General features: G+C 34.9%; 2 protein-coding genes across 3 annotated transcripts in view; one reads left to right on the top strand and one right to left on the bottom strand.

Annotated features, from left to right (window-relative positions):
- Positions 1-433: 433 nt before the first annotated feature.
- On the top strand, positions 434-5,884 carry LOC126379855 (pyruvate dehydrogenase [acetyl-transferring]-phosphatase 1, mitochondrial). Its single transcript, XM_050028812.1, has 4 exons — positions 434-850; positions 2,085-2,223; positions 2,837-3,003; positions 3,106-5,884. The coding sequence occupies exons 1-4, from the start codon at positions 638-640 to the stop codon at positions 4,087-4,089; spliced, it is 1,503 nt and encodes a 500-aa protein (XP_049884769.1). The 5' UTR covers positions 434-637; the 3' UTR covers positions 4,090-5,884.
- A 53-nt stretch (positions 5,885-5,937) lies between these two features.
- LOC126379866 (frequenin-1) overlaps positions 5,938-20,846 on the bottom strand; it is a 217,539-nt gene continuing 202,630 nt past the window's right edge. Inside the window, exons 5-9 of one of the 2 annotated variants that reach the window (XR_007568391.1) lie at positions 18,026-18,115; positions 15,303-15,381; positions 15,076-15,164; positions 11,814-14,637; positions 5,938-10,342 (exon numbers count right to left, since the gene is read on the bottom strand). Coding sequence is in view for 1 of the 2 variants with exons in the window: in XM_050028837.1 (XP_049884794.1) it covers positions 14,470-14,637; positions 15,076-15,164; positions 15,303-15,381; positions 18,026-18,115 (426 nt within the window). In the remaining variant the exon portion in view is untranslated. Of the gene's footprint in view, positions 14,638-15,075; positions 15,165-15,302; positions 15,382-18,025; positions 18,116-20,846 lie in introns of both variants that reach the window. The other variant, XM_050028837.1, reaches the window with a different exon arrangement.

Genomic DNA, 20,846 nt, shown 5'->3' with positions numbered 1-20,846 from the left:
ATAATTTTTAGGTTTATACAAACATATTTATATAAATAATACTAACTGAAATTAGTTGTTTTGTTCCCTGTTTAAAATTAATAATTTATAAAAGTAATAATGGTTTTATATGATTTTTTTTTTAATACAGACTTGAAGAAATGGTAGACCACTCGATATAAATCGCGCATGCGTAGTTTTGTCTCGCTCGTTCATCGCACTCGTTCGATATATTGATGGAGTTCGGATACACATATTACTTCAGTGAGATGGAAATTAAACAATAAAAATGTTTTTAAATAATATTTATTGATAATAAAAAACAGAAAGAGGAAATATAATTCTAATCGAGTACGTACGATTCATTTAAAAATATGTATTTGTTAAGTATACACTTATGAAAGTAAAAGATTTTATCAATATTTTTTTTTACATTGACAAATTTAAGTGATATTTGAATTTTGAAATGTCAAAAAGGTTGCGCGATGTCCTAAGGATATATTTGGAAAATTTCAGTTTAAACATTCATAAATTACCTAGCTTTTTTTAATATAATAAATTAATGTTCTTAATTTTTCCATGTCATAAAATATTCAATGTGTTAGTGAATATAAACAGTGCAGTGATTGCATAATATGCCCGGCTAACCCTCGTAAATATGAATTGCCCTTCTATAAATGTATTTTGGAACACATATCTAAAATTAGATCTGAGGTTTAGATACAGTTTGATTAGTCATTGGTGTCGAGTACAAAAACTTGAATATCGTGGTGTTTTTGGACATGCACCAGCCTGCAATCGGCTGATCAGCACATCCTCTCGCGTCTGCCAGGGTCAGAAAGATGTCACAGTTGCTTTGTCGCCTCAAGAAGTAAGTTACATCCCACAGAAGTGTAAAATACTATAAATACTATATTATAGTTCTCCTCGTAAATTTATAGATCATCACATCTATTTATTTTGTTTATGTTATTTTCTTAACCTTCTAAATTCATTCATGCTTCAGTTAGACACCTCCCGTCATCTTGAATGATTTTGTATCATTATAAAATTCAAAATAGAAACTAGTTATGTTTTGAAAACTAAACTATTCCCTGTCCCTACCCCTAAACCTACCCCTAAAACTCATAATGTTATGATTTTGTTCATTCAAATAAAATAATTTGCAACTATACTCTCTTATTATTATTTTTTCAATTCCTTACTGCTGAGGATTGTGACTGTACATAAAATCTTTATTGAAGCACCATACATAATACACAAATTAAGAGAAAAGGAGAGATACAGTGTCAGTTGCTAGAGGTCCCCGAACTAATGTAGTATATATATATTGTTAGTATATAGGTGTACTTAATGTAAACACTCAAAATTTCATGTAATAAAAAAATTAAATTTAAATATCAAAAAAATCTGTCTCAATCAATTTTACAATTTAATCAATGTTATATGTTTAAAAGTTCAAGAAGTATACTGTCGAGTCTAGCTGCTACTATACTATATATCTATACAGGGTGTTAGTGAGATCGTTACGAAAACTGATGGATGATTCAGCCGATGATTGTAGTTGATATCAAGTGAATTTTCCGTCACAAAAGTATGGAACGGAAAAAAAATCAAAGAGCAAAAGTTTTCATTAATTTTCTGACAGGAAATTCCACTTAATATGAACTCAGAATCATTTTCTCGTCATTCCCCTCAGTATTTGTTACGGTGTGCCTAACACCCATATCTACTTGTATGGCTACCTGTACGAACTGGTACCGGGTCTAAGAGACATCATAACAAATACTAAGGGGGATAGTTCAGCTCATTATTGTGAGTTAATATAAAGTGGAATTTTCAGTCGCAAAAGTATAGAATTGAAAATAATTTTAAAAAATCATGAATTTTGCGATGTAAAATTTCACTTGATATTAACTCAGAATCATGGTCTGAATCACCCCCCTTAGTATACGTAATGATGTCACTAACATGGTATAAAGAGATAGTAGTAGTAATTGAAATATGTTTGCCAATCAGTACAGTGAATTGATTTAGGGATATAAAGTGGTCTAATATTTCTTCTCTTTTGCAGTAGTCATAATATTTATGTGATTATTTTCTAGGTCACCACTACACTGCGCAAGAATGAGTTCAATTTGGAGTTTACAGAGGGTTCAGTCAAGTCATATGATTCCAATCAGTTGGCTTCTAATAGCCCCATTGAGGATACCAGGAGTGAAGCAAAATGCAAGATGACAACAGGTATGCCTGCTGTTTTTATTAGTTTTTGCATTTTTTGAAATCCTTATTTTTTATATTCTGTCATAATTATGATAGTGCCTTATTTTATTTAGGTATCGGCTAGCTTTGCCAGACTTATATTAATGGGGGGGGTGAGATATGAAATCTTAGGAATTGAATTAGGATCTTTTTGTGGAAAGCAGAACATAATTAAAAAAACATAATAATTCAATATTTTCTTTTTATTGAAAATAATTAATCCCTCCTGATAAATGCCTAAATAAACCTAGCTTCTCAGTTAATACAAAGTATAATGATGTATTAAACGATTATCATCAATAGTACTAGTACTCGGATCCCACTTGCTGAATGACTTCTCCAGGTTTCGTGCCAGAACAAAAGTTATTTACCTTAGCAGCATTGGTGTTGCGTGGAGGGTGGTGCTGGCTTACTATGGGCATATGTTCATTTGTTCACTTAACACCACCCACAGATCACTTGAATATGTTATTAATTGTGGAAAAACTCACCGATGTTACACTAGTACAGTAGGTAATTATTCATATTTCTCTGCAATATTTTTTTATTAAATTAGAGGACTTGATGTTTTAGTAAATATCCATGATGTTAACAGGTTTGCTAATGGGTGTGTATGATGGGCATGGTGGTCCGGCTTGTGCTCAAGTGATATCCAAGAGGATGTTATACTACATTGCGGCTGCCCTCCTTCCCATCCAGCATCTAAAAGAATATGCCAGGAAGCAAACAAGACCTAGTTTGCTTGAAACATATAATGATAATGTAAGTCATAAAGTTTACTTTGAACATCTAAAACATTCACTAACAAACAAACAAACATATTGGTGATTACACTGTGCTAAATTTTGATTTCTTTCATTTCAGGCTGAAATTGTAGGAGATTTGAAAGTAATTTATGAAAATAGTTTTAATAAATATATAGCTGAACTAGTAGAAAAAGCGCAAGAGCCAGATGTTCCCATTAGTTTAGAGAAGGCTATTCTAAAATTAGATGATGATTTGTCTAAAGAAGTTTTAGAACCTTTTAAAGAAAAAGGTGACATAAATACTAAAACATTATCAGTGGCTCTGTCCGGCGCTGTTGCCTGCGTGTCGCATATAGATGGACCTCACTTGCATGTTGCAAATATAGGAGATTGTAATGCTGTGCTTGGAGTGATGACTGAAGACAATGAATGGATTGCGAAAAAAATAACAAAAGAACACAATTCCGAAAACTATGACGAATTGAGAAGAATTTGGAATGAACACCCGGTTGAGGAGCGAAAAACAGTGATCAGGAGAGACCGACTGCTTGGGGAGTTGGCCCCACTACGCAGCATCGGGGATTACAGGTACAAGTGGCCGGAGAAAACTTTGGCTGATGTTGCAGTGCCATTTCTTGGTCCAAAGGCAATCCCGCAAAACTATCACACTCCCCCCTACCTCACAGCAAAGCCGGATATATTATATCATCGACTGACTCCTAAAGATAAGTTTTTAATCATTGCCTCAGATGGTATTTGGGATATGTTGACTCCACTTCAAGCAGTGAAGCTTGTTGGTGAACATATGAAGGGTAAAGTTCACTTTAATCCATTGAAACTGCCAAAGAAAGATATTCAACTTGGAGATATTAATGAGCTACTTCTTCATAGGAAAGAGAGTTTAAAGAGTAAGCCTAAGGATAGGAATGCAGCCACACACTTGATCCGTCATGCGATCGGAGGCACGGAGTACGGCGTGGACCACGCGCGGCTGTCACAGCTGCTGAGCCTCGCGCCCGACGTCAGCCGCATGTTCAGGGATGACATGACTGTAACCATCGCTTACTTCGATGAGGAGTTCCTGAGACAGTGCCCTGCTTGAACAATAGTGTCATGAATAAGTAATAGCAGTGCCTTCTTAAAAAAATCAATTAATGTCTCTATCCACTAAATTATTGTAATGTGTGGCATTTCAATGTTTGTATACCATTTTACCCTTAATTAGTATTGTATGTAAACTAACGGGTTTGAAGATTTCACTATGTGGCACCGTTTCTCTCCGCCATCATGCCGAAAATTAAAAAAAAAATGTGTACAGGAAAAATGCTCTGGGAAAAGATCTCCGAACGTTTCCTATATATAGCAAATATAGTTGTATTGATGGTGGCACGTAACCAGAGTTGGGATTATTCGAATAAATAATAATTCACAGAATAATTACGTTACATACTTATAACTATTTGTGCGAATATTTAAATATAATATTTTCGGAAAACATTATTTGAAGGCAGAGTAGTCATGAAACAATTATGAATACTTGTAAAGAAATAATAACGTATCTTACGGTGTATGTGTACTGGGCCGCTCGTGATCTGCCTGAGCAGATCATGTTGTGCTGCGGGCATTTTGTGTTATGGCCAATTATTTTGCCGTGCTAGTCACTTGGCACATTGGCGTGTGTGTATACTATACATGTATATGTGCGAGAAAAATAGCGGCGTCATAAGTCTGTATGGTGACCAAAATATAAATTAGTCACAGAATATAATTAATTTTAATTAAAATATTTTTTTATTAAATAATATTTTTACGTAGGCAGTACCTATCAGATGTTTTTTGAATTAAAATTAATATTATTTTCATTATAATTAATTGTGTAAATAAAATAATCAATTAACTACTAAATAAACAAAAAATAAAGTTTTTAAATTACCTATCATTGATGTTATTTTAGTTATTCATTAAAATAAATTTAATTATTAATAAAGTTATTGTAATTATTATTTAACACTATATAGGTATAGGTTTACTATTATGTAATTTAATATTATTATTATAATTTTAATTAAAAGACAATGTGCTAATACTTTGGTCACTTTACAGAATCGATTTGCCCAAAAATGTCCGTGCATATCGTCAAACGTTATGCTTTAAACGATATGGCGGGTATTAGACTGGCAAATCACGAAATGATGTCACATCATGATCTGCCTAGGCAGATCTATCTACACTTGCTTTTCCGTCATTAGAATATTTTTTAATAAATGAAATTTCGTTTATTATTTATTATTCGCGAGTAACGAGTAAAACTTTATTCGTTATTGGTCACTCCAATAAATTTTGCCCAACTCTGTTTGCAACATGTGGTTACCTTTAGATTGTATATTACTTATTTATTTCATTAATGTTTTTATCACACGAGGGGGTTACTCATGCGTATAGAAGCCGTCTTGTTCAGCTATGTTGTCTATTAAAAAAACTTCGAAATCGTATATAAACATAATAAATATACGCGTAAATTTTATATCTTTTTCTTTTCGTGGTGGCTGAGAGAACCGTGCCAATATCTTCAAATCGCTGCAGTAAAAAGAACTACATAAATTACAAAACATTGAACAATATAAATTACTAGTATTTATTGAAATAATGATGTGATAGTAAATATAATTGTACAAAGCACAATGGGTTTTTAATATTATAGGTTCAGATTGTAGGTATATTTTATGATGTCTGATCTGCCTAATTTGATGGTCACATCCACCTTGACCATATCTGAGTTTCATGCCCATTAATTAATAGGGTGTGTGTGTTCCTATAGAAATGGCTTTAACTGTACCTACTCGAAAACTAGGTTTATGAATAAAAAAACGTTCAATAAAACTCAAATATAATTTCAACTTCTTTATTTATTAATCATTCATTTATATTAAAAGTGAATATTATCGTAATTGTCTAGAAAAGTAGGCGAATAATAATAATAATTACTATTTACATAGAAAGAGAGAGTCATAGATATTTTTATGTAGATAGTAAATTAAAGGATTTTGGTAGCGAACGGCACAATTTGTAATTTTATGTAAAAAATCTTGCACTGCGAATGTGGAAGTAAATTAAAAGGTTCAATCTTATTATAAAGGCAAAAGCGTGTTAAGTACCCTTATCCGTTTTGGATCTACTTCTGAATAATTACAATGTAAGTATTTATGTTGACATACGTGGAAACAAATTACTTATAAACAAAATTGTTGTTTAAATTAGGTACCTAATGGCCCCGATTCCTGCAGACACCGCCTAATTTTATTTTAAGTTATATCCGTCATTTTCATATCCGTCGAAAAGGAAAGGGACGGATGATTCACAGCTCTTAATTTTAGGAAGAATGAGTAAATGATTGAATAACCCGCGCGAATCAAAAGGTACGTCGCTGGTATGCAATCCGTTTGACGTGCTGTCTACTTAACTGTGTCGGGTTATTGACATGGTAAAATTTTTAGACGGTTGGTTTAGATTTGTGCTTAAAATTGACGTGTGTTCCATAAATTTTATGCTTGTCGATTACTCGTCCCTTTCCTTTTCGGCGGATAAGAAAATGACAGATATAACTTAAAATAAAATTAGATGGTATTTACAGGAATTAGCACCATTAAGTAGGTAAATTATATTGAAAATGGATTTCTTTTTTATGTAATATACCTTTTATTACTTAATGAGTAATCTGGTTGATTTCTTAGTTCGCCACCAATGATAGATATTCTAGAGAAACATGAACAAGCCATAGATATTATTTTAGATAGGTAGGTAATTATTAAAATTCTATATAACGATAGCTGACAGTTCAAAATCAATGTTAATACTACTTGACCAATGGGTTACGACAATAAAAGACAATCAACGAAAGCCAAACAAAATTCTTATGATGTTTGATTTCAACAATAGATAGAAAAATAAGCGGTACCTACGAATTTTGCTTTTGTTCTTTCCTGATAACTAAAGTAAACGCTACTACTTTTAAATTGGGTACCCATTTAAAAATAATTAAAAAATTAATCATGAAAGATACCTTATTAGGTAGAACTTATTCGTAATATTCACATGGAATCTTCAGTGTGACTTTTAAAAGTTATAACAAAAGCAAATGAACTCGGTTTTTTAGCAGAGGGGCTTATTTAGGATTTTTTAATAGTACACTTTTTGGTAACGTTAATAAGATTAAACATTTTGAATGGACAGAAAATGCGACAAAGGTGTACCTAATTAAATGATTTCTTTCTATAGGTACAATAACTTTGAGAACGTTGATTGTCTTAGTAAAAATACATATTGAAAATTCGTGGGGTCTAACACCACAAACTCCCACCGCTGCAATAAGGCAAGAGATCGAACGATATACTTAATTCGAGTGCGTTATTTTAAATATTACGAAGTTCTTAACTCTATTAACGACTACAGTACTAGCACATTTAGATAAAATGATTCCTTATGACATGAAATGAATAAATACACAATGTTATAACAAATATGAGTACCTAAGTTTAGATCCGCAGGTATACCTAGCTGATGTTGCCCCTAATATTGTAATACGGGAGAACAACAGGGGAAGGTGAGAGGCTTACGGGGACTTGCTGGTAGCGAGTCGGTGTCAAAGTGTCAGGCTGGTATTCCTTCATGGTCCAAATCAAATAGGTAGTACGTATTTGCGATAATAAGTGATTGTACGAAGGTTTTTAATGTTAAGCTACTTAAATAGAAACGAAAGTATTATTGTAGTACCTATGTATGAAAATAAATTATTACGAAAAGCTGATAACAAGCAAGTTTCATGTCATGGCGTCGCCCAACAAAGTCATAGCACTTATGCACATGATTAGCTACTTAACCTAACAAATGCACAGCCCGCAACAATTTCCCTACTCTAGTTCGTTTGAAAAACGCATCTTACCGCCTACTAATACCTTTTAAAGACACAAATTGACTTGCGATCCGAAACTACCATTAAGCTACGATCGTCGAATTCCGAGCTAAAGACGCCTTCGCAAAAGTAGCAGAAATATTGTAAGTAGCAAATAGTTGAGTTAGTTTATATGGGTAGTAGGTATATCCGTTACAAGTAACTTAAGTAGGTCTCTATCTACCTACTATATGAAAGGACATTGCCAGTCTTTGTATGGGATTTGCTCTAAACGCTACCCAGAATTGAGAGCAGTATCTACATAATGTTATCTTTGTATGAAATTCCGTTTAAACATTTTAAACTATCCCGTAGTATCTACTGGGGAATCTGTACCGTATTATCCTTGTACTTTATACACATGGCTCCAAAACATTCATGTAAATGTAATAGATAGTGGGTGGGTATAAACTCATAATCTCCAGGTAGGTACTATTAACTTGTATCTATCATAAATACTCGGGGTAAAAACTTTTATATGGGCATTTTAATAATTTTTGTTATAATGCAAACCACGGAAGATAGAATCTAATATTAGGTATTATCTTGCTGCGTACCTACATAGTACTCTTTTCTGGGTAACATTTGGACCGGACCCTGTCAATCTCCTTTACTTTAAATTTAGCAAAATATAACAATTTAAGTAGATGGTTATATAAAGCTGTTATGATCTTATAAGTTATTAAGATTCTTAATGTTAAAACTACATACCTACATTATGTTGAGAGTCGCTAACGGAAATATCCAAAAATCTTCCAAAATATATTTATTCAGAATTTGCCAAAAGGATGGAGAAAGATGTACCTATAGTAGTCAAAGAGTAGTTTGTACACTAAATTTGGCAAAGACAATATAAAGAATAGAGTGTGCTCTCTGAATGAAAGTGCGAAGTGCGCGAGATCAGGTGCGGGCGCGGCGCGAGCGATACCGCAAGCGGAGAGCGGCCCGTGCGCCGCCCAGTACGGCAAGTACTTGGGACGTAGTGAGAGCTGCGACTGACTACCTCCCTCGTGGAAAAACGTGCTATATCGAAAGTTAAACCGTATTATCTACTTCTTCACACTACGTTCCTAATACATGGATAAGTTGTTATGAACAAAGTACGTAGTAGGTAATTAAAGTTATTTATTTGTCACTTTGTTTATACTCGACAAGAGATTCGAACGCCGTTGGAGCGCGCCACACACACGATCACATAAGTCTTGCTAGGTACTTATCGCTATTATAATCTCATTATCGTTATCATCGATCAATTATACTTCTCGAAAATACCGTTATCACTACCAAATTGCTTTTCAAGTTAGGTACTATCCAAAATAAAATCATTGTTTTATGAATCAACGTCCTTCCTTACCTAAAAGTTTAAATTACAATTTTCATAAGTTTTGATTATAATGTGGCGTCTCAAATTGTAGACGTTTATGATTAGATTACTTATAATTTACGTCGGCTGTCACATAGCACGCGTTTCTAGGAGAAAAAATTTAATACCTATAGGGCTGTAAAAACCCAAAACGCATGTTTGCCAAAAATTTTATATTATCCCAAAATGCAAATTTAACTTTAAATGGGGCGCAACACTTAAAAACCTAATTATTTATCAACAATAACAATAACATTGTAATGTAACGTGATGTTTCAAGAAAAGTTTATAAACTAACCGCTTTACCAATATAACGTAAACAAGCGGTAAATGTGTGTGAAGTATTTGATGGCCAGGCGAAATTCAGTCCAGTGAGGGACTTTCCAGGCTATGTTCCTCAAAAACAATATAGAATAAGAATAAGAATAAAATAAATTTATTGCCAGTAACAATTTATATTTGCTTTAGTTGGGGCTGTAAAGATTTTCCTTTGTTTAACCTTCTAAATGTCATTGACAACTAACAGACATACTTAGGTACCTTTTATCTTTGTTTTTGGGTATAAATGATCTGTGATGTTGGTTATGAATGACCCTTTTTATTACACCCAGGCACAATAACATCTTCCACCCATTATTGTTCTGATCAAAAAAGAGAACAACATTAAGTATGCTTCTGCCATTACATTGTACGTTTAATGTAATAAAAAGGAGTAATGAGAAAATAGGTAATTATGACGTTAAATCTTGACAGCGCCACCTATATTATTTTTGGAGAACGGAGTCTGGAAAGTCCCTCATTATTTGATATTTGAATTAAATTTAATTTGACTGTCTTATATTTATACACACGTTACGTTCACCTCTTGTTAATTTTTATTGGTAAGGCGGTTATCGTAGGAAAAGTGCTCTGAACACGAAGCTATAGTTATTAGTTGATGTATATTATAATATATTTGGTGGAACAGGGGGCAGGTGAGCGTGAGACCCCGCCGGAGGGGCAGAGGCACGCACGGACACCAGGCGTCGTCGTCGGGATGTTGCTCTCGTGTCGTGTGCGTCAAGCTAGCGGCCTCAAAAAAAAAATGGTCACGAAAAAATAATTTGACCATACCAAAAAATAGTACTCTTATTGAAAAAAATAGTACCTGTTGTAAAAAAAATAGTACCATCACGGTTCTGGATTTATAGCCATGTTTTATTGCACTTGCTAGCTTGACGGTGAGCGAAATTTGGCGAGAGTTAACGACAAGGTCTTTCGCTTTGATTTAAACGCCAAAAAATAGTACCGAAATAGTACTCACCCCCTGCAAAATACCGAAATGAGTACTTCAACGGTTCCAAAGTTATAAAGGCAGTTCTTTGATCCCGCTGGCTTGACGTTTTGAAAATACCTATTATCTAGGGAACGCTTGCATACTTCAGTTTGTAACTAATGTCAATAAACTCGTATGAAATAGTACTCCCTACCATCATAATTTGGACCTGATTCTCTTTGTAGAAATATGTCAAAAAGTCATTATAACCTATGTCATACATTTATCAAGACAGGTACCGTCGCGAACAAAATTATTACACATGCTCAAGAAGAATGTTGTCAGATTTTAGTATTTTTTCCCCATTTTTGGGTAAAAATTGGTGAAGTGCCAGGGTTGTCAGATGAAAGTAATATCATTGTTGAAACTCTTTGAGTTATTCTACAAATACTGCAAATTGTTTATTAACAAACACTTCGATCCGTAACAAATTGACCATGAAGGTATAAATTATAAAATAAAACAGTAGATTAAAAATGTATTATGATGTATTAAAATCACAGATTGTTTTCAATAAGAACTAGACCCATGCAGCCATTTTCTATTAAAATTATTGCATATGGGTGTATGGAATAGCAATTTTTTTGTAATAGCAACACTCTGAAGTGCAAAGAAATGGTAGGTTAGACCTCCAAAATGGCAATGCTGGCGATGTCAATACTTACGAATAAATTGTGAGGTTATGTAATTGTCTACGTGACTGTATCAACAACAAATGTATGGCATAGGTTATGATGATTTTTTAACATATTTTTACAAATAGAATCGGATCAAAATTATGATGGTAGGAAGTACTATTTCATACGAGTTTATTGACATTAGTTACATACTGAAGTATGCAAGCGTTCCCCAGATAATAGGTATTTTCAAAACGTCAAGCCAGCGGGATCAAAGAACTGCCTTTATAACTTTGGAACCGTTGAAGTACTCATTTCGGTATTTTGCAGGGGGTGAGTACTATTTCGGTACTATTTTTTGGCGTTTAAATCAAAGCGAAAGACTTTGTCGTTAACTCTCGCCAAATTTCGCTCACCGTCAAGCTAGCAAGTGCAATAAAACATGGCTATAAATCCAGAACCGTGATGGTACTATTTTTTTTACAACAGGTACTATTTTTTTCAATAAGAGTACTATTTTTTGGTATGGTCAAATTATTTTTTCGTGCCCATTTTTTTTTGAGGCCGCTAGCTTGACGCACACCTCGTGTCGCCCGACGAGACGCTGCTCAAATACAAGTGCTTGTTCATTCGTAATGCTCGTTTCGTCTAACATGTGAATAAACAGACCCTTATAACATCTTACAAATTAACTCAAATAATTACAAGTTTGAGAATATATAATCTACTTATTTAAAAGACATGGAAACTTAGATAAACAATACGAGTAATATAAATTACAAAAAGAGTTTTTACAAACGTGGGACGAAGAGTCCATGATCATTCTCTCGCACGGATATAGCTCGTCGTCGGATTAAGCACGAGGCGGAGTGAAACAAAGCTCAACTCATTCACATCGAACCTATTCTTGAGTCTCAAGCCAGAATAAGCAGGCCCAGTACCACAAGTAGGTATTCACGTCTTTACTTCTTAAAGAGCGTCATTTAAATTTGCCAACACGAAATGGATGGCGAGGATATTTTACTTAAGTACCTACGTATTAAGTATATTTAATTAAATTAATTCCGTGACTACTATTATTGTTAAACAATAGCGGCTCTACCACAATACTATGTTCTGAAAAATCACTGTTTAAGAAGAATGACTCCCCAAAATTAAATCGTGCTCTTTTGAAATTGGGTGAAAATTTGCATAGCTGACAGTATCTAGTGCTAAACACCATTTTGTGGTAGAGCCGTATATGTTTTCACGAGAAAAAGTGTCACTTGATGATTATGAAAATGTAATAAAGAGCTACTGGTTCTAAGAAGCATAGGGGAAGGAACATCTGGACGATTAAACATGTGGTAGGCAAGTAGATAGGTGTATACGAAGTGCAGATAGAACAAGGGGTCCACCCGACTGGCGGCGCGATGTCTGGCATATTGCCACCGTACTTTTTATTTATTACTTACTTGTCTCTAGGACTTAAGGAGCACATTCGAATGGGGTTGGAGACATCAAAATGTCGAGGAAAATGAATGCTGGCGGGATGTATGCGGGACAGGGACATCCGGCCAAGTAGTTAATGCCATCTGAGAAATAAGTCACTTTAAAAAAAAGGGGCAAGAGGGCGACTTTTACTTTTAATTAAAATGTGTCTACTAAGATTTGACGAACCAAAGTAAAAAGCCTCGCTCTTCTACCGGTGTTCATATTGGCAAATATTACTTAATTCTTAAATCCATGTCAAACTCGCTGCGGGTGGCGCTTTTATATAGGTACAAAATATATTTTTTATAACATCCAACAATTACATTTAATCTTCATGATCTAACGCTACAAAGCAGACATTTAAAAATTACATTCCTTAAATTAACATTAATATACTTATATAGGGTTAAACATTAAACTACGCAAACACGCTGATCCGTTAGAATGAAGGTACTTGTACGTATGTTATGTAATATATTAGAAATATTATAATTATGTCAAATATGGAATTAGTAAGATGCCAACATCAAAACACGGCTATGAAGGCCGTGAATGTTTTTTTTTGTTCTGGAGTTGACCGACAGCACGTCATCACTGAGCTTGCAAACAAGAATACCTATCAAATGATAAGTAAGTTCTAAAGAATCACGTCGCCATAAAACAACATGAAGAGCGTACACGACCTTTACCTAGCTACATAACATGAGGGTGATATACTGGGTGTTAGTGACATCGTAACGAATACTGAGGGGGTTGATTCAGACCATGATTCTGAGTTAATATTAAGTTAAATTATTTTCAATTCTATACTTTTGCGATGAAAAATTGCACTTGATATTAACTCAGAATAATCAGCTGAATCATCCCCCTCAGTATTCGTTACGATGTCACTTACACCCCGCACGAGTACATACTGTAGCCATACAAGTAGGTATGGGTGTTAGTGACACCGTAACGAATACTGAGGGGGATCATTTAGACCATGATTCTGAGTTGAAATCAAGTGGAATTTTCAGTCGGAAAATTCATGAAAATTTTTGTTTTTTTTTAAGTTATTTTCTGTTCCATAATTTTGCGACGGAAAATTCCACTTGATATCATCTCATAATCATGGTCTCAATCATCCCTCAAAGTTTTCGTTACGATGTCACTAACACCCTGTATGTATGTGACGGCTATAGTATTCGATCTAAGACCTGTGTGTGGTTGTACAACTTCATATTTGGAAACAAACCGTTAAGTAGGTAAGTAGATAAATTTTGAAGCTGCGACGGTAGTGACATAATTAGAACAACTTTATAAGCTAAGGTGGATTTAAATCAAAGTGTCAGAAGTCATCGTAAACTTAAGTCCATTTGTATCAACGTTTGCAATGATTTTATCCACTATAGAGTTATATACATTAAGACAGGGTTTGTCAAGTCAGTAGGTAAGTAAATTATAAAAATATTAAATTATAATACGAATTGTAGGTGTAAATACAAAGTGTCTATTAAAATACGAGTACACAACTAAATATTAGGAAAGAAATTTATTGTAAGTAATCGAAATTCATATTGGCCATAGCTGAAATATTAATCGCTTAGATGGCCGTTTAAACGGTTAGTTCGCACGTTTTAGAATATTCATAATTTTTTGTACCATACTATATGAAGTCAGGAAATTAGGAGGTAGTGTACGCCTTAGTAAAGACAGCACCACACGCAGCGACACCCCACAGTAGCTCTCTAAGTGAATGTGAAGTCCGGCGAGAGGATGACCGTAGATTAATCGCCCCCAAGCGAGAGGGCCTGAACAATGCGCGGGTCCGCCTTGCTACCTTCGCGGAACTCTTCCAGCGTCAGCCTGTCGTCATGATTCTTGTCCATCTGGTCGAAGATCTTGTCTACGCGCTTTTGTGGAGTATTCTCGTCCTCCGGCTGCGGGGTTTGTCCCTGAAACCATTGTGTCATATAAAGTTCTAATCGACGGACTGCTCTATATATCAGGGGCTCCCAAACTTTTAAGATAACGGAACACCCACCAACTACCATTTATATTATGGAACCCCATATCTATGACTACATATCCAAGACTGTTATAAGTACAGAAACGTTTATTAAAAATATTTATTTATATTATTCTTATTTCAAATGTTTTTTTTTCACTTTAACTTTGATGCGAATAATGTTTCGCGGAGCCCTGGTGACTGTGACGTGGCGCTTTGGGAATCGCTGCCTACCTACTGAGTAAGTTATTGCGGTAGCATCTACTGTCTTTTCCGATAGATACCGAAAATAATAATTACGAATGAATTACTTTACGTTTTTACGATTAGGTCCGGATGTGAGTATATAATGTTGGTAGGTAATGTTTATGTGTTATTAACTTACCACCATCTGGTAGATTGCGTCTACTATGTTGTACATTTCGTCTCGGGTGATGTAGCCGTCGTTATCCACGTCGTATAAGCGGAAAGCCCCTGGAAAATATAGTAATTAAAAAAGTAGGAAAAAATTACTATGGGTATAAGTAATAATGTACCACTTTATAACGAAGAAGTGAATAAAAATTGTTATATAATAAAATAATGATTATCATGCTACAAAATAATACTTACAATGTAACTTTTCGTCGAGATTTCCCCTTGACGTCACCGATAACGCTCGTATAAACTCTTCAAACTCAATCGACCCGTCCTGCGGAAGATAAAATATTGATATAAAGCTTGCTGCACACAAACGCGGCATCGGGAACCTTTTAAATCGATAGACCTTTATAATAGGCGACGGGCTTATCACCTGTCACCATACGATTCTTGCAAAGTTCCCTAATGTCTTCCGATTACTTGTGGCTTTGCGAACCCACCGTATGTACGCAATGTGTGTTATCGTCATCTCTCTATCGTTCGCTTACCTAATCTGAAGATTCGACAGGTGTGTACGACAGGCCTGTACTTTGCTGAAGCGACTGCCTGTCTGCGCTGTCAACCCGCGAAGGGAAATCCAGCCTGGTATAGATTACGTCACATAGGTAGTCAGAAACGCATTTCTCTGGAATTTAGGTTTCCTCACGATGTTTTCCTTCATTGCTGACCACGTGATAACCATTTAAAATCTCATTCCGTAATACATACAAATTATCTAAAACATTCAAATAGGGCAATTTCTTTTTATTCGTCACTAAAGCACCGCAGTTTATTAAACAGAAATTGACAAATGCTCTTTTTTGATTTACCTTTGTCATAAAAAGTCAATATAATAGGCAGCATACCGACAGGTAATATTTTTTCTCAATGTATTTAAACCTTTAGAAACCTATAGGCACCTATGTACCACATTGTTCCTAATTGCTTCCATAATACCAACGTATTAACACGGGTATTATGTAGAGTTCCCAAATTAAAAAGTCAATGGAGCGGTCCTTTACAAATTAATCTTTGGGAATCGATTTTATATTTCACATTACGAGTCGGTTAGCAGTTAGGGCTCTATCTTACTAAGAGACCATGGTTGCGCAACCAGCGGGAAATTGTTCGGGATTCGGTTGCCGGCAACAAATCAGTTGCGCGACCAGGAGGTGTCCTTTATACAGGGTGTTAGTGACGTCGTAACGAAAACTTTGAGGGATCAATGATTTTGAGTTGATACCAAGTGGAATTTTCAGTCGCAAAATTATGGAATTCCACTTGATATCAATTCAGAATCATGGCCTGAATCATCCCCTTCAGCATTCGTTACGGTGTCACTAACACCCATACCTACTTGTATGGCTACCGTATGTACTTTGCACGGGGTGTAAGTGACACCGTAACGAATACTGAGAGGGATGATTTAGCTCATTATTCTGAGTTAATACCAAGTAGAATTTTCCACCGTAAAAGTATAGAATTAACAATACTTAAAAAAACTAAAAAAAACATGAATTTTCGACGGAAAATTTCATTTGTTAATAACTCAGAATCATGGTCTGAATCATCCCCCTTAGTATTCGTTACGATGACATTAACACCCTGAAGTGGGATTGGGCTAGGCACGTTACCTGGATGCCGGAAGGACTATGGACAAAGAAGACCATAGACTAGGAGCCAGAATAAATGTAATGTCAAGTGGCTGACCGCGAAAAAGTTCGCGTTGCATAGTTACCATCTTGGAAAGACAAAGCCCAAGATCGGGACGAGTGGAGAAACGGAGAGAGTGACCTGTGCCCTGTAGTGGGATGGTGAAGGCTAGTAATATACTTTTCAGATCCTTTCCACGTGGAGTGTACGGTCACGAGCATTAATATGTATACACTTTGGTACCATGTTACATTACAACTTTTTTGACAAATTGAACTGTAAGTCTCACTAAATGTCAAAATGTTAGTGCGACAGAGTGCTAAAGTGGGTACATTATATTGCTCATGACTGTACTGCATAGATAATGTTTTCCTAAACATTCATAGGTATACCTACCTGAAAGGCGCGTTACATCAGTTGTGCTAAAATCGTCACGAGACTAACGTGAGTGATAATATCGACAGCTGATATCGGGTTTGTGGAATGTATTGTCAAGGTGGAACACTGGCAACACATAGACAGGCGAGGCATTAATACAAACTACACAGCTCAGTTACATAACTGTACAATTACAATTAATTACGGATCTAAGAACTATTAAATTGGTAATGATGGTGCTCAATATGCTATAACTGGTTACGAAACATAGTGCACAGCTGCGCTGTGTCTTCGCTGAGATGATTTCGACAAAAACACGCGAAACTAAGAGAAATTTAAATGAAACTATCTTGGACGAGACTATTAAATCAGATTTTATGGATTGATTTTTATAACGCTTATAAATGCTTATATGTATATAAACAACACATTTATTTATTATAATAATACTTTTTGGTTATACAGGGTCATCAGTTTCTACTGATTACTACTTGGTTTCTACCTACATTCATATTTAGAAGGCAGATACCTAATTAATTATTTCAATGTGCTAATATAAAATCACCGAGAAAGTTAGTACCTCCTGTTCAGAGTGCTATATTATGATACCTAATTAATTTTATATTTATGCCAAACTTGAAGATGTTTCGTTTTGAATACTAACTCAACCTGAAGCCACCGAGTTGAAAAGTCAGCAAACTAATTTCTTGCTTATGATAATTCTTAAAGGAAAATGGGCTGGTGAAATAATTTGTATATGTATATCACGAGTTTATATTTATAGAGGCTTGTTCTGTCCGTCTTTCGCCCACGACCAGACTGTGGTAACAACAGCGAACACAGCTCGGCGGCAAGAGGTACAAGTTTAATTAAAACTTAATGGAAAAACAAATGAAATTGCTTACATTGTTTTCGTCGAACACTCGAAAGACTAGTGACGCAAACTTGCTGGGGTCACCTTGTGGGAAGAACTGTTTGTAGATCTTTATGAAGCCCTGAAAATGTGATAAATACAGTTGTTCATTAATTCTGAATAGTTATTTAGCATCCGCTGAACTGTCTATGAACACAAAATTCCTATCGTGGACAACCTACTTGGCTTGATAAATATTGCGGCAGGTCGACAACTATTACTTTCTTATGTTATCAATATCACCATAATAAGCAGGTATGATTAAGTAGATCGTCAAATATATAACGAAATTAAATTCTTAATATATTATTAGGTATTATAAACATCTATTGAAACTCACACTTTTTCTTTTTATCTATAAGGATTTCTCAAATGTTTAAAGTTTTAGAAACTTAGATATATTTCATGCTTCTCACGGATAACCTCCACTGCTAAAAGTAGGTAAGTAGGTACAACTACGGGAGTATGTAAAAAGAATTGCAGTAGTGGTGGATTCAACTTAAACGACTTCATAATAATGATATATTTATTTTATCTCTTTGTAAGTATTATGCTTCATCTACGAGTACGAATAATAATATCCAAGGATTGGGTCTGATACTCGGACAGTTTGTTCATTTTCACGATTAAAAGGAATTAAAATTACTACAGTTCTTCATATTTTGTACCGGGCACCTTGAGTGGAGTAGCGGTGACGACCGATACATCGTTATAGTAAGTAATCGCTGTTCTTCGTAATTGTCTGTGTAAAGCTAGGTCAATCCTCTTTAGGATTTATATCTCTTTAGATATAGCGTGATGAATTCTAATCCACATGTTGTTGAAGCTTCTAACAAGCCGGAAAAGTTAATATAATTATACGTAAGTATGGACGTATAAGTGTGCATACAGGGTGCTAGTGACATCGTAAAAATACTCAGGGGGATGATTCAGATCATGATTCTGAGTTAATATCAAGTGGAATTTTAGTCGCAACATTCATGCATTTTTTGTGTTTTTTTAATTATTTTCAATTCTTTACTTTTGCGATGGAAAATTCAACTTGATATTAACTCAGAATAATGAGCGGAATCATAGCCCTCAGTATTTGTTACGATGTCACTTACATCCTGTACAAGTACATACAGGTAGCCATACAAGTAGATAGGGTGTTAGTGACATCATAACTAATACTGAGGGGGATGATTCAGACCATGATTTTGAGTTGATATCAAGTGGATTGTCTTGTCGGAAAATTCATGAAAATTTTAGTGAATTTTAAAATTATTACGGAAATTTCCACTTGATATCAACTCAGAATCATGGCCTGAATCCTCAATGTTTACGTTACGATGTCACCAACACCCTGTATAGGTATGAACATTGTATAGGAACGGGCAGAACTCTAGTACAATTTAACCATTTTTGTTTAGAGACATCTCGAGCTGTAAGATATAGCTTGTTTAGTAGTGTGTAGGATAATAAAGGAGTGATACGGCTCGGGTTGTAGTCTCTTCACGGGTAGAATGAACTTTTACTGTATTTTTACCAGTCTCCACTTCGTTTTTGTGTGACACGTACTTACGTTATGTGTTGAGTTTGACGACAACGTCCGTTTTATAGAAATGTCGAATATATTGTAAATACTGTACAATTTGCGTATTTATCATGTTTGTAGTCCATATCAATACTTGTACAATAATAATTGCTATGGTTCAAGTGATTAATGCGGGAATTATGAATAATGTGTAGTTCTATCGGGCAAAGTGAGTAATTACTATCTAAAATTAATCATTTATCATATTGCTCGGGCATTATTAGGTATATTGCTTCTTGATAATTAGGCAATATGTATAAATATATACAGGGTGTTAGTGACATCGTAACGAATACTCAGAGGGATGATTCAGATCATGATTCTGAGTTAATATCAAGTGGAATTTTCCGTCGCAAAATTCATGTTATTTTTTTAGTTTTTTTAAATTATTTTCAATTCTATACTTTTGCGATGGAAAATTCCACTTGATATTAACTCAATATAATCAGCTGAATCATCCCTCTCAGTATTCGTTACGATGACACTTACACCCCATACAAGTACATACAGTAGCCATACAAGTAGGTATGGGTGTTAGTGACACTGTAATGAATACTGCAGGGGATGATTCAGACCATGATTCTGAGTCGATATCAAGTGGAATTTCCTGTCGGAGAAGTCATGAAAAATTTTGAGCTTATTTAAATTATTTTCCGTTTCATACTTTTGCGACGGAAAATTCCACTTGATATCAACTCAGAATTATGGCCTGAATCATCTCTCAAAGTTTTCGTTACGATGTCACTAACACTCTGTATATTTATAGTAATTATGTCAAAACTTGTATAAAACAACGACATGTTTTGTGATATCTATATTTTTAAAATTATTTTATTAGCAATAACTAGTGGATTCTTAATGTAGAAGTCCTTGCTTATTAATCCAAATAATAACTAAAGCTCACGACTATATCCCAATAGGATAGCTAGAGGTACGTCCATCACAAGATGAACTAAGTACCCACGTTTCACCGAGATTTCTGTTAGACCAACATGATAGCTGGTGAGCCGTATCGCCGTCGTTCTTGATCATTACAGATGACGGCGATACCTACTGTTAGTGAAAACTGTCTCTCTCTCTCTCTCTTTATTTAAGAGCTGCGCTCTTGTCGGTGGTGTAATCGCCATCATTACTCCATAGATAGGGCGTGTAGGACGGTGGTTGCTCCAATCGCCTTCCGTTCCGCAGTACACCGACCAATTTCTCAATGGGTGATGTTCTAGTTAGAGCCCTACCA

Source organism: Pectinophora gossypiella, chromosome Z (genome assembly GCF_024362695.1).
Source record: "Pectinophora gossypiella chromosome Z, ilPecGoss1.1, whole genome shotgun sequence".
In the NCBI taxonomy this organism is placed as follows: domain Eukaryota; kingdom Metazoa; phylum Arthropoda; class Insecta; order Lepidoptera; family Gelechiidae; genus Pectinophora; species Pectinophora gossypiella.
The sequence above is the reverse complement of the archived record's forward strand: the minus strand, read 5'-3'. Positions and strand labels throughout refer to the sequence as shown.